At 43.5% G+C, this 13,090-nt stretch overlaps 1 protein-coding gene across 1 annotated transcript; it reads right to left on the reverse strand.

Annotated features, from left to right (window-relative positions):
• Nucleotides 1-165: 165 nt before the first annotated feature.
• Nucleotides 166-12,777, reverse strand: fbln5 (fibulin 5). Its single transcript, XM_071896355.2, has 11 exons — nucleotides 12,434-12,777; nucleotides 12,177-12,231; nucleotides 11,704-11,752; nucleotides 11,179-11,460; nucleotides 6,296-6,418; nucleotides 5,521-5,637; nucleotides 4,960-5,076; nucleotides 4,064-4,186; nucleotides 3,460-3,586; nucleotides 2,813-3,008; nucleotides 166-1,225 (listed from the first exon to the last, which is right to left on the reverse strand). The coding sequence occupies exons 1-11, from the start codon at nucleotides 12,475-12,477 to the stop codon at nucleotides 1,064-1,066; spliced, it is 1,395 nt and encodes a 464-aa protein (XP_071752456.1). The 5' UTR covers nucleotides 12,478-12,777; the 3' UTR covers nucleotides 166-1,063.
• Between the last annotated feature and the right edge of the window lie 313 nt (nucleotides 12,778-13,090).

The following is a 13,090-nucleotide window of genomic DNA, read 5'->3' on the forward strand; positions in this document are numbered from 1 at the left end:
GCTTCCTTCTCCGAAGAGCCATGAGCGCACTTTCTGTATCTCTTCTTTTTTTAGCACGTTTTTTCCCCCTCTCATCATTATCATCATCATCAGGTGCGCTCTTCTCGTTTTTAGCGCCCAACCATTTATTTCCTCCTCTTCATTCAACACAACACGTTCTCTTTCTTGTCCAGTATATCTTTATTTACTGACCAGGCTCACTTACAGGTTCTCATTGAAAAAAGAATGTGAAAATGGAAACAACAAAAAAAAAAAAAAAAACAATAACCAGGAATCAAAGCATCACTGACCTCAAGAGCCTGCTTATATCATGGACAGTTGTGTGGTGAATACATTTAATGGTCTTAAAGAGATTGTGATCAATAATTCAGTCAATGGCTGGTTGGTACATCATTCCAAATATTGCCACTGCAAATGCACAATTACATTTCTATATAGATAACAGGCTCTGCTCCTGTCTCATAAAAAAGCCTACAATGCTCAGATGGCTCCCATTTGACGAAATGATAGCACCCACAGTCTTACTTTTGGATTCAGGGCACATAAAAGTCTTGATAGATTAACTCACACACTGTAAGCTCACTTTCACAGCTTATCTGAGGGGGATGAAGATTCACAGACAATCGGGGAGCGTGGGAAAAAGATCACAAAACTGTATTGTGGATGCATGAACACAGACAGTGAGTTTCAGTGAGGGTAATTTAAACCGTTTTCAGATCTTTTTTTTTCTAAATAGAGGATGACAGAAATTGTACACCATAAATATCCCTCTGTGTCGAAAGTCCATCTCGTAGCCATAAAAGCTCAGCGTCCATTAAAACATTAAAACAGGGTGGGGGTGCGGGCGCAGGGATGCCTTTCCCATCAGCTGGTCTTTGCTGAGTCTTTATCGGATATGCGTCTTTACTGAGGATGACATGATGATTTAAAAAAAAAAAAAAAAAAAAAAAAAATGGTGATGAGCTGTCTCAAACAAGCCATTACATCAGCTGGGGGGGCGAGTGCAGCTGGGTAATGCTCGATTCTTTGGGGCTGGAGATCGGGGACGGCGGCGCTCTCAGATTCAGAACGGATGCTCGGACACAAATATCGTGAGGCGGATGATGGAGCTGCCGCGGAAGTTGATGACGTTGTTGACCGTGACCATCTCCAGGTCCAGCACCACCTCCTTGGGTCCCTTGATGGGCCGCGACAGGACGAGGGTGGCGCTCACGTTGCTGGTTTGCTGTAATGATGAGGAAGAGAGAGAGAGAGAGAGAGAGAGAGAGAGAGAGAGAGAGACAAGAGGAGGAATGTGAGGCACGAAATACAGGAAATGATGGAATGTGACAGTGGTTGCACGCGGCGGAAAGAAAAAAAAACCCTGAGCCAATTATATCCTATCCGAAACTAGTACAAGCACACAGTCAGGGAAAGTTCATGTGTTTTTCATAATGTATCTGGAGGAAAAGACACATTGAGCTCAACACAACTATAAACAGGAGTAATAGAAGTTAACTCATACAGATATTTTAAAATCTCATGTATTCATTTCATCACAGTTTGAATTAGTTTTGTCGTTCATACCCTGACAGACACACACCACACTGAAACCCTGGTAAACTCTGCTGTCTGTATAGAACAACTTCTGCAACTCATCACCCAGTCACACACATTACACACACTTATTGCTCCATCTGCTGGCCGTTCATGCTGCATACTGCGCTGCACAAGAGCCAAGTCACCTGCTGCTTAAAACTTGACTTAGGACTGCTTCATTGCTGTATTACAACAGTATATTTCCTGAATATGCCTCTTAAACACACACATATTAGTTGGTAAGAGGTTGATGCACATGGTGTGACATTTTGAGACTCACACGGAGAAGACAGAGGTTCAGTATCTTGCTCAGTGACATTTTGTCAAGGATGGACACTAGCTGTCGTCGGGATCAAACCTGTGACTTTAAATTGGAACGACTGAGTCTCTAAACACCAAGCTATCTCACTTTAAGAGTTTTATTGCTCTGTGGTGATGGATTAGGAAGAAAATTGGAGACAAAAATTATTTAAAGCAGCGCTGGCCAAGGATGGGCATGTGTGCCAAAATTAATTTAGGCTCCAGAGAGTGATATTGTGAGTGGGATTCTGTTTGGTCTATGCTGATGCAATTTAATCGTATCTGTGGAGTGATTCTGACATAACTTGTTTACTACAAAGCATGTTAACACATTAGACTTAACTGTTTTTTGATTGTGTTGACATCTTTGTTGCTAAGCGCTCATCACTGTGGTGTTTCTGCACTGCACTTCCCAGAGATCACATGTCAATCAAACAGTGTGTCCAGTACTGTGATGTCTTTTTCCTTGGATTTTCTGTTGATGAAGTTTGAGTTTCTCTTTTCTTTGTCTGTTCAGCCATGGTGGCTATCGCTGCACATGCTAACTACCCAGTTCTTCTTCTATTTATTCCAAACAAGCCGCTGTTGCTGGAAATGTAAAACGCATCACTTTCTGTGCAACAGAGGATTTTGCCAAGGAACAACCTACCAGACACCGTGTTCAGAACAGCAAATGTTAAAGCTTTCATGAACTGGGTATAGGTTGGATCATGATTGTGTTATATCAATCGATGATAGACAGAAGCAAAGTGAACATTTATTTAGATTAAAATGTCATGGATAATTACTTTAAGGAGTTAATGCCTGCTTGCGGCATTTGTTTATGATCAACGTCTGATCACTTACAACCACCCATTTTACATGTTTTCCGTAGCCCTTTATGTCAAAACGTTTGTGAAAGTTTGTGTCTCTCATTCATCTCTGAAGCACTCACCCTCATGTAAAACTCTCGCCCGTCGTTGCCCGACTTTATCTGGAAGATGTAGAAGGCCCCGGGGTAGCGCGTGGTGGCCTGCATCTGGAAGATGTCTGCAGGCACGCTGCGCCCCGAGGACAAGTCCATGTGTCGGTACAGGATGGTGAAGGGCTTGTCCCTGCAGGCAGGGTTCTCAGCTGAACACATGCACTGACTAGACAGGAGGGACAAAGACATCTGTTAGGCTTTGGAAAATATGAACGGACAAAACCACGACGAAACATAATAACTTGGTTTTATGGAAGGCAGCACAATGGATATGCATCAACATGAAATAATATGCGGTGCCCTAGAGCTAGGAGCAGTAACCGAGGAGGAGTCAAGCAGCGTCACAGTTGCAGATGCTTTAGTGAGACTACTGGGCAGTAAAGGGGAGGTGGTATTCACTCAATATTATGTCAGAGATTTTACACTTTGATGTTAGTTTTTCGGGCTAGTTGACTCATGCTGGCTACAACTCTGGTCCCATGTAGACGACACCCTCTGAATAAACGCAAAGAATTACGTAATGAATAGCAACTGTTGTCCCCTCCTTGGTTACTGCTCTTGGTCCTAGAGGAGGAAAAACTTAGAGAATTAGTGAGAAAAGGAGTGAGAATACTCACTTGTCACTGAGTTCAATGTAAGGAGGGTCACATTGTAAAGGATCCAGGCATGTATAGCCTCCCTGGAAATTGAAACATACTTGTGCTGTTGTACAGGTGTTGTTACCAGTGTCACATTCATTGATATCTTCAAAATCAAACACACAACAACAACCAAAGTCAGTTAAATCATCATCATCAGAGAAACAACATCAACAAAAGCATCAACAACATGGTTAATAAAAATGACAGACTAATTTGAGAAATACTGAGCAGAACTATTCAGCATTACATTAAAAATAAAGAGAACACTTAAAATGTTGACACTGCTTTAGTAAAGTAGCTGAGTAATTAATTGAGGTGGGCAGTTATTTGGGCAATGCTGCCAGCAACATGGAAAAAAGTGAGACAGGATCAACATTATATTCAAGCAACAAGATACTCCTATGTGATTAAGGCAACAAGGCAACTTCTTCGGCAATGTTACCCATCAGAGTTGCCCTCTGTGTCACTGCCTTTCAAGTGTAGCTGAATTTTTGCTTTTATTCGACACAATTGAATCGCTGTGGGAGAGCTGTGAGGTGGCAACAGAGAGGCTTTGTTTGCTTTCGTCCAGAACATTTACCTTCACAGCTCCTGCCGTCCTCATATACATAGTATCCAGGCGGACAGACACAGGAGAAAGAGCCTGGCGTGTTCACACATCTGTGCTGACACAAAAACTCAGAGAAGCCGCACTCATCCAAGTCTACAGGAAAAAAAACAGAATTAATGCTCATCACATGTGGGATGTAAAACCCAACGGTCTAATTTCTAACTGAACTACACTGGATATACACACACTGGTCCAGTAGCAACTGAAAATGTAATGACTGCTGGAAAATGTAATAATTGGTCAAAATGTAATGAAAGTGTCTCCCTAAATGGGTAGATATTGTAATAAAACCTGTGAAATAATAAATTGCTGAAAAATATAATAAAATCTTTAGATATTGCAATATTTTTAACAAAGTTATGCCCCTTACAATGTAATTATTTTGCAACATCTAATAAAATATCCTTCTAAGAGAAAATGTAATAAACATTTTAATATAAGGAATTGTCGGGTAAAGTAATAATATCTTCAGATTGATATTCTATTAATTTAAAAAAAAGTTACCCCTTATAAAAGGTCAGAGCCCTTATAACGGAATAATGACATTATCAGTTACTACAGGTCTTTACAAGTGGCTAAAGGTTTTAAAAACATTTTTGTAAGTGGGTTAAAAATGCAAATTAAAACACTTATATCAGTTTTACCCTATGGGATGTAGAAACTTTACTGCTCAATATATCAAAACAACTCCGAAAGCAGATTGAATCTTACATTTCAAAGACATGAAATGCCTCATTTTTAGAGATCCACATTTGTCTCACTCTGTCAGAGCTGAGACCACTTACTGCTGTAGCACAAAACACAATTATCTCTTAGACAACACCACAATTAATGAGATTAAAACACAAAACATAATTCCTCCTCACCGATGCAAGAAGTGCCGTCGGACGCGAGCTCGAATCCCTCGTCACAGTTACACATGTAGGAGCCGTAAGTGTTGAAGCAGCCGTGACTGCAGGGTTCATCCTCACACTCGTCCACATCTGGAGAAGAAAGGATGGGCGGGCGTTAAAACAGGACTACAACGAGGCATGGGAGTGTGCATGTGTGAAACAATGTGCTTGTGCGTGTGTGTGTGTGTGTGTGTGTGTGTTTGTGACTGTGCATTGATCTACTATCTACATGTGTATCTGTGCGTATGTCTGCACCTGTTTGTTTCTGTGCACAGCTTGTTAATTCTGCCTATGTATGTGTGTGTCTGTATGTGTGTGTGCGTGTGTGTGTGTGTGTGTGTGTGTGTCTTTGTAAATATGTGTGCAGGTGAGTCTGTCAATGAGTGTGAGAGCATGTGTGTGTACGTCATATATGTATGTGTATGCCAGTCTGTGTACACTATATTTAAAGGATGTGCCCAGACTTGTGTGTGTGTGTGTGTGTGTGTGTGTGTGCACGTATGTGTATGTGTGTGTGTGTGTGTGTGTGTGTACCTTGACAGGTCCTGCTGTCCGGGTTGAGGATGAAGCCGGGGTTACAGGAGCAGGAATAAGAGCCGGGAACGTTGGCACACAGCTGTTGGCAGTAACCATAGCGACATTCATCAATATCTGGTCAAAGAGAGAGAGACAAACTGGTTATGACCATGACCTACAGTATGTATAGACTGCACTCATGGGAATGTAATCAATCGACTTCATGAAGGTGCTACTTCATTAAATCATTACCACATTCATTTTGAGACATTAGTACAATATATTACTGTTAAACAAGACCATCACCGAGAAGATTGTCAGTTTCTAGTGGCCTCTATTTTACACTGTGTGACACTTGGTTGGATTTTGCGGGAAATCTGCTGGATTGCTTTACGGCACAAAACAGGAAGAGGGCGCTGTTCTTCCAGAGCAAACAGAGCTAAAGCTTTCAGAGTTTCTGGCAATGGCAGATGATGGAAGGAGTGAAAGGCCGATGGAAAAATCACTTCCAACATGTTTATCCTCTTCAGTAAAGAGAAAGACACCAGAGAGGGAGACATGGAATAAGTAGAAAGATCCTCATGACGACATTAAGCAACAGGGCTTATGGGAAATGTGGTCTTAATTTTGAGAAACACTAGCACTAGCGTGAAATAGAGGCGACCAATCGTCTCGACCATGGTCTCATTTGTTTACAGTAATTATACCAAGGTATCACATTTTAATTTGACAATGATATATTGAAGTTTCAAAATGCAACACGCAGCACCTGTAAGTTGTAAGTTGCACTTACCCTGGCACTGTCCACCAACCAGCCAGTATCCCTCAGTGCAGGAGCAGGTGTAGCCACCTGCTGTGTTGATGCAGACCTGGGTGGGGTTACACTGGTGAGAGTTTGTCGTGCATTCGTCAATGTCTGGAACAGGGAGAAAGAGGGGTGGAGAGCAGAGATGTTACTGTCAACAGATACACTACCAGTCAAGTCTGGACATACCATATTTTTCTTTATTTTTACTGTTTTCCACATTTTAGAATGATAGTAAAGACATCAAAACTATGAAATAACACAAATGGAATTATGCAGTGACCAAACAAGTGTTAAACAAATCAAAAGTATCTTATATTTTAGATTATTTAAAGTAGCCGCCCTTTGCCTTGATACAAAGGCAAAGGCTTTGGAAAGAAATTCATACATAGGATCAACTTCACTATTTATATTTGTCTAAGAAACACATTTCAAGCATTTAAGCATAAGCCTTTAGATCAAAATGAGAATGAAAAACACATTCAGTCAGGTGTGTTCTAACTTTTGACCAGTAGTGTAGATTATTTAGATTATTTTTTCTTTATTAGAGAATTGAAAGTGGAGAGAGACAGGAAAGACTGGGCTAGAGAGAGAGAGGGATGACATGCGACAAAGGTCCCGGGGCAGATTCGAACCCAGGATGCTGCGGTTACATGGTACACGCCTTAGACCACTTAGCCAGGACGCCCCCCTGTCAATAGGGTTTTTTTTGTGATGCCCTATTGATCCCTAAGAGGGGAAATTCATCCACAGGGAGGTCAGAGGTCAGCCACAACAGCACCGCTGCAGCTGGTGGGGATTCAGCATCTCACTAAAGCATGCTTCTACAGGCCAGATGCTTGGCATCATGGGGCATCGAACCTGTGGCATTCTGGGTACAGGACCGTCTCTCTAACCACTAGGCTGCAAATTACAATACCTCTCAAATTAACTTTTACCACATAAACTCTGAAAACTTTTCCCACAGCTGTATAATACCCTTCTCATTTCCAAAGCGATCATATTGTATGGTATGCATGTTTATTCTCTTTCAGTTTGGCAGTTAATAAAGTCCTTTAATTAATCTTAATCCAGGGAACACAGGCTTCCATTGTTGGCCACTGAGCAGCTGCACTGGAGCAGTTAAGGGTTAAATGCCTTGCTCAAGGGCACATCGACTAGACTGTAGCTGTTGAGAGAGGGAAGAGTGTTACTCATTCACTCATTTTCTCAGCTGGTCCGAGGATTTGAACCGCCATCTCAGATCATATCAGATCAAAAGCCTTTCTCTCTATCTCTCTCTTTAGCACCCCCAGCTTTTAAACACTTAACATTACAGTTAACATTTCAATACAGCATCAAATTTACACTTGTTATTACTCAAGATTAGAGATTACAATCGGGGTTAAATTCCACCGACGCCCCTGGAGCAGCTCACACAGCGCCCCATAATAGCCACATTTCCTTATGAGGATATGACAAATCAAAAATTCCAATCTCTTGTTTATGGTTCTCAGACAATGAAGTCACCAATCTTCTAGAGAAATGGTGGGAGCAGTGGGCGGGAGCCTGAAGCCCAGCGAGGATTTTTGTTTGAACAGGCAGCTATGATAAGCGATAACGTCTGTCAGTGGGTCTGCTGCCCTTTGTGCCAAGTTGGTCCGCTGGCCCACCGTGGGGGCGGGAAGGGGGTGGGAGGAGGGGGAGGAGGGGGGAGGGGCCTGGAGCGCTCGGCCACTGGCCAAAGGCAACATGCACGGCCCCGGTCCCGGCCCCGGCACCTGCATGCAGTTACCAGCTAAAACCTCTCTGTATGGTAGTCGGATCATCTGCATCCCATGTGTAGGCCTACTGCGACCCCGGAGAGTCTGATCTGTAACACACACACGCATACAAACACACACGCACACACACACACACTGCGGGAGCGTTTCAGTTCAGCTCCTTATATAGACTGTTTCATGAGCTGCCCACGGGCCCCGGGGGGTTAACTCTGACAATTTTGATCAACTTCAGAGAAGACGTGTGAGACGGGCTTTGTTTGAAACGGCCCAATTTCTGTCCGATGTAGGAAAACGGAGAAAGCTTGAACAGTTGAAGCATTTTGACACTCCGCATTTGTACACACATTCATTCAAAACACACCCAGTGACATTAAATGAGACAAGACTAGGACTTCTTAGTTACAAAGAAGATAAACACGTCTACAGTGTTCATCATCTATCCTGAAACGTTGTTGGGGGAAACCCTCCTGAATGTCAACAGCCTTGTTTTCAGATCGAATACCATGCATTTTTGAGTTTATCCGACGGGTTTTGAAAGGATTTCATAAGCCCAAGAGGATGGAAAGTTTTCACAACCCATAGAGGAGCATGTAATCCTTCGACTGCGAAAGTGAAAACATGAAAATCACCAAAATGCGAGTTACCAGGCCAGCTGAACATGAGAAACAGAAGAATGTGTCACAACTTGAGAGGAATCACTCGACTCATGAGACTCCAGGCAGCAAGGAGTCAATAGGTTGCTGGTTTGATTCCTGGTTTGAGTCCAATACTACCAAAGTGTACCTGGGCAAGGGCACCCCCATGTAGAACCGACCTGCTTCAAGGCTGGGTATCAAAAATCAGTTTATATGAGGTTAATACTATGATTCATCATGATGGGGAAACTGCTTGCAAAATGCCACTGTGGTTCTATCTGTCCTTGTAAAAAGTAAATACATGAATGGCTAATTTGCTCTATTGTTCTTCCAGACCGGTGCCATTAGTGACATTGATAAAGTAGCGGCGCTAACTTCAACACAAAGCCATGTTTGTTGCAGGTTGAGACAGGAAGTCACAGTCTGCTAAGTTTCTGCCCCATAGCAGCATCAATCAACAACCCATTACATCACTACATACACACACAAACACACACACACACACACACACAAACACGCACACACATGCCAACCTTCAGGGGTGCGAAGACTCGATTAGCCCCCACAGAGGAATGTCTGTTCTACAAGCCCAGCTCGGCATAGATTTGGCAACAAGTGACCTCATCTTTGGCGCTTTGATTTTGTAGTTTACCCAAACAAGGTTGAGAGCCGATTCCCCGACAGGCCGCCTCCCCTACAAAGAGAAACAGTCCGTATTTGTGCATGAGCTAAACGCACTCTTTTTTCGCGGGAGAATATGTTTTTCCGCTCATTACAGGGTCACGGGTGATTTATGTAGAATGACAGAAAAAAATACCCCAATGGACTTTCAGGAGTCCATTTTCAACAGCTTGTCCCTGCTGGACCCACTGGGATAATTACGTTAAGATGTCCAGCGCGTATCTAAGACAGCTGGGAAGAACATCAGACACTTGGTGTTTATCTGAGAGCTGGGATCTCTTACGATTGTGAAATCCAACAGAATCAATCAAATAGTTGATTTTTCCTTGCAATGAGGAGTTGAAAGCCCTCCTTCCCCCTGCTGGGTAAAGGCAGGCAGTCCGCTACACTCTCACATGTCCAAAAACTTACACCAGCTGCCTTTGCGATCTAATGGATTAATCTATTTGCCTGGAGTTCATTTATCTGCTGTAATTACATAGGCTTCATTTCTGGTTTCTCTCTCATATCATCTAGTTTCACTGGAATATCTGAAAAACAACAGGAGGAGGCTGTCTGTCTGAAACACACACAGCTTTCAGCCAGAGTCATTATAGAGATTCAGTAGAGAGGCTGGGATTTGTAATAGACTGCAGTAGAAAACAGACACTGTCTCCCTGTGGACTTCACATGGAGCTGTCTTGCAGTAGTAATCATTTCCTAATCAGGTGATGTCTACAGGGCTTTGAATGGCATTGTGGTTCTATTAGACTCTCAACACTGTACTAAATCTGTCATAATATGTCAACTTGTTATGAATGGCAGGAATGAACACAAAAAGCGGGTGGAGGGGCAGCCATTGAGACTGAAAATTGACTTAGAAACCATCGTTGGAAAAGAGACTCCGGCCGGCCAGTTTGACTCTCATCCAAACCCACTTGCCCACCGCCGCCGCCGCAGAAATAGCAAACTCACTTCAGGATCACTGTCTACATTCCCTGTCTGTGATGAATGTGAGTGCATGCTGACCCACTGTAAATAACCAAGCACAGTTGTTCGGTTAGAGATAACCACACGACAAAGAACAAGCAACAGCAACTCTCTTGAGACATTTGATGAATTAGAGCAGCAGACTTGGCTCAAGTTGTATTTGCAAACAACTTGACATTTTGGCTGGAGGACCAGATGGGTTGGGTTTGTCACATAGGACTAACTAATGACCAGAGGTGGAGACTCGAGTCACATGACTTGGACTCGCATGCATGAAGAGAATACCTGAGACTTGACTTGACTTGGGTTCTGGTGACTTGGGACTTGACTTGGACTTGTACTGTGATGACTTGAAAAGGTTTCTAAAGTCTGGACAAAAGATCTTGAGTTTGTGTAAATGACTTAGACTGAAAGTGATGAGATCTGTTCCACCAGATGACTGAATTTAAATTCTGTTTTCTGAATTTCTATGGATCGATTGAATTTACTGAAGTTGAAACTCAAACTCATGATGCACTTACCAAGTTTTTATCCTATTATAAAACAATATTCCATTGAAAAGTCCTGGATATTTAGTTTTCTTTAAGATATTACATTGATACTGGACTCTTGATTCGTTCTGACTTGACTTGCTGTTCTACATTTAGACTTCAGACTTGACTTGAGACTTGTGCCTGAAGACTTGAGACTGACCCGGGACACAGCAAAGTTGACTTGGTCACACCTCTGGCAATGACTGATTGACAGTTTATCACTATCTGAACTGTCCTGATGCGTTAAACCCCACCCACATGGTGCTCTGAGGAGGTTAAAACCAACTCACCGTTACAGGTACCATCGTCTGAAAGAGTATATCCAAGGATGCAGGGTGCAGTGCTTCTCACTATGGGGTAGCTGGGCTCCACGGGTCCTGGAGGCGGGGGGCGGAAGGTGTCCGCAAACCCCACCGACGAGTCTGGGTAAGCCGGGTCAGGAAGCACCGGGGTCTCCGGTCGGTACGGCTGGCTGTATAAGCCCCTCGGGATGCACAGGTAGCCGCCGTTCTGGTTGACACAGCGCATGTCCCCCCGGCAAGCATCTGGCAGAGTGCGGCACTCATCCACATCTGGGGTGTGAAGAGGGGGGCACTGATAAGGACACTTCTGCATTCACAGCATTTGTTACATCTGCTTGTTGGGTCTACTGTCTGGTCACTGTGGAGATGATGCTTGCACCCCTCACTGCTGGGTGATGGTCTAGGAATTTAAGCTTATTCTACTGCACATTGTGTTTTTTACTCTGGATAAGACTGTTAGTGACACGCCCAAACTGTTCAAAATATAAGACAAGTGCAAGTCGAGTCACTTACCTATACACTGCCTTGCTCTGCGGTCATAGGCAAACCCCTCTGTGCAGGTCTGGGGAGAGACCAAGAGTCTGGTTCAGTGTGGTGGCTCTTGGACAGTTTGCCCTTGTGACCACAATTCACTGGTAACATGTTGAAAATGCATTATGATACTGCTTGACTTTGGATGCAACTTCACACACTTACTATTTTAGTATTCTGCCTAACTTGCTTTGCCATCTTTACATGATGAATGACTTTCTGCCTTTCAGTGTGACAGCTTCAGTGATTTCATTTATGCTTTATTACGTCCTTAAAGTCGTCAAATAAATTAAAAAGCATAAAAAGCTGGATCAGCATGGCACAACTATAAATGGACCTTTGCAGAATATGAACAGGATCTTAGTCTCCTTCAGCACTCTATGGCTATAATATGTGAATGAATGAAATCCATGCAAACTGAGTGTCAAAGCGCATGAAGGAAGGAGTTCTCTTACCTGACCATGTCCAGGCTGGATACAAAGCAGAGCAAATACCACAGCTGCCAACATCCTGCAAAGAGGGAATTTCAACTTTTTAAACTCTTCTCGTGGACAGCCTCGTTGAAAAACCAGCAATGTAGTGCCAGTATCCCGTTACATATTCATTCAAACCCATAACTCAAGCAAAACAACTCAACTTAGTCCGCTATGCAAAGGTAAAGCCAGATCAAAAAAAAAAAAAAAAAGAAATCCTCACGATGTAGCTTACTAACCTTGCAGAAGTCCAAAAGCTCAAGCCACGTACTGCAGAAAGCATGGTTTATGGTTTCTATTGAAATCTCTCAAAGGAAAGATTCAGACGACCCGTAAATTCTCCCTAATCCCCCTCGCCACTACCAGGGTCTCACCACCCCCAACTATGCGCCTTTACGCGAAAGCCGACACCAGGTTTTCATTAACCGCTGTCTGGTCGAGCTGAAGCTTCGGTACATTGACCAAGTGTTGAAGGAATGCCTTTTCAAAATGGACTGTTCTATTTCTTCCGCACTCTGTCGGCTCTACAGATTATTTAGCAATGCAAATTGACGGGCCCCCTCCGAGCACTTTCACAACAGCTGGATTCAATCAGGGAGAGCCAGCCCCCTCAGTCCGGGCGCACAGACAGCGGCCCCACAGCGGCGGAGCGCACGGACTCCAGGGGCGCACAGGCAAATAACGGGCTACTTATGAGTTGTTGGGGGGTAAAAAGACAAACATGCACAGTGAGTGTCTGTTCCTGGAGACACAAACAGCCCCCCCCCCCCTCCTCCACATACGGCTGAACAAAACATTGCACATCTGGCGTAGCCAATGCATGCTATCCCCACTATCCCCGCTGTAGGAGCCTGCATCTGTTTTGTATGAATGCACATGAATTCTGGAGAAAATGA

Source organism: Centroberyx gerrardi, chromosome 17, assembly GCF_048128805.1.
Source record: "Centroberyx gerrardi isolate f3 chromosome 17, fCenGer3.hap1.cur.20231027, whole genome shotgun sequence".
Lineage (NCBI taxonomy): Eukaryota > Metazoa > Chordata > Actinopteri > Beryciformes > Berycidae > Centroberyx > Centroberyx gerrardi.

Coding starts and splice junctions, on each gene's coding strand:
- fbln5 (XM_071896355.2), bottom strand. CDS start 12,477: ATGCTTTCTGCAGTACGTGGCTTGAGCTTTTGGACTTCTGCAAG. Junction 12,232..12,433: donor AGCTTTTGGACTTCTGCAAG/GTTAGTAAGCTA, acceptor CCCTCTTTGCAG/GATGTTGGCAGCTGTGGTAT. Junction 3,587..4,063: donor GGACGGCAGGAGCTGTGAAG/GTAAATGTTCTG, acceptor TTGATTTTGAAG/ATATCAATGAATGTGACACT.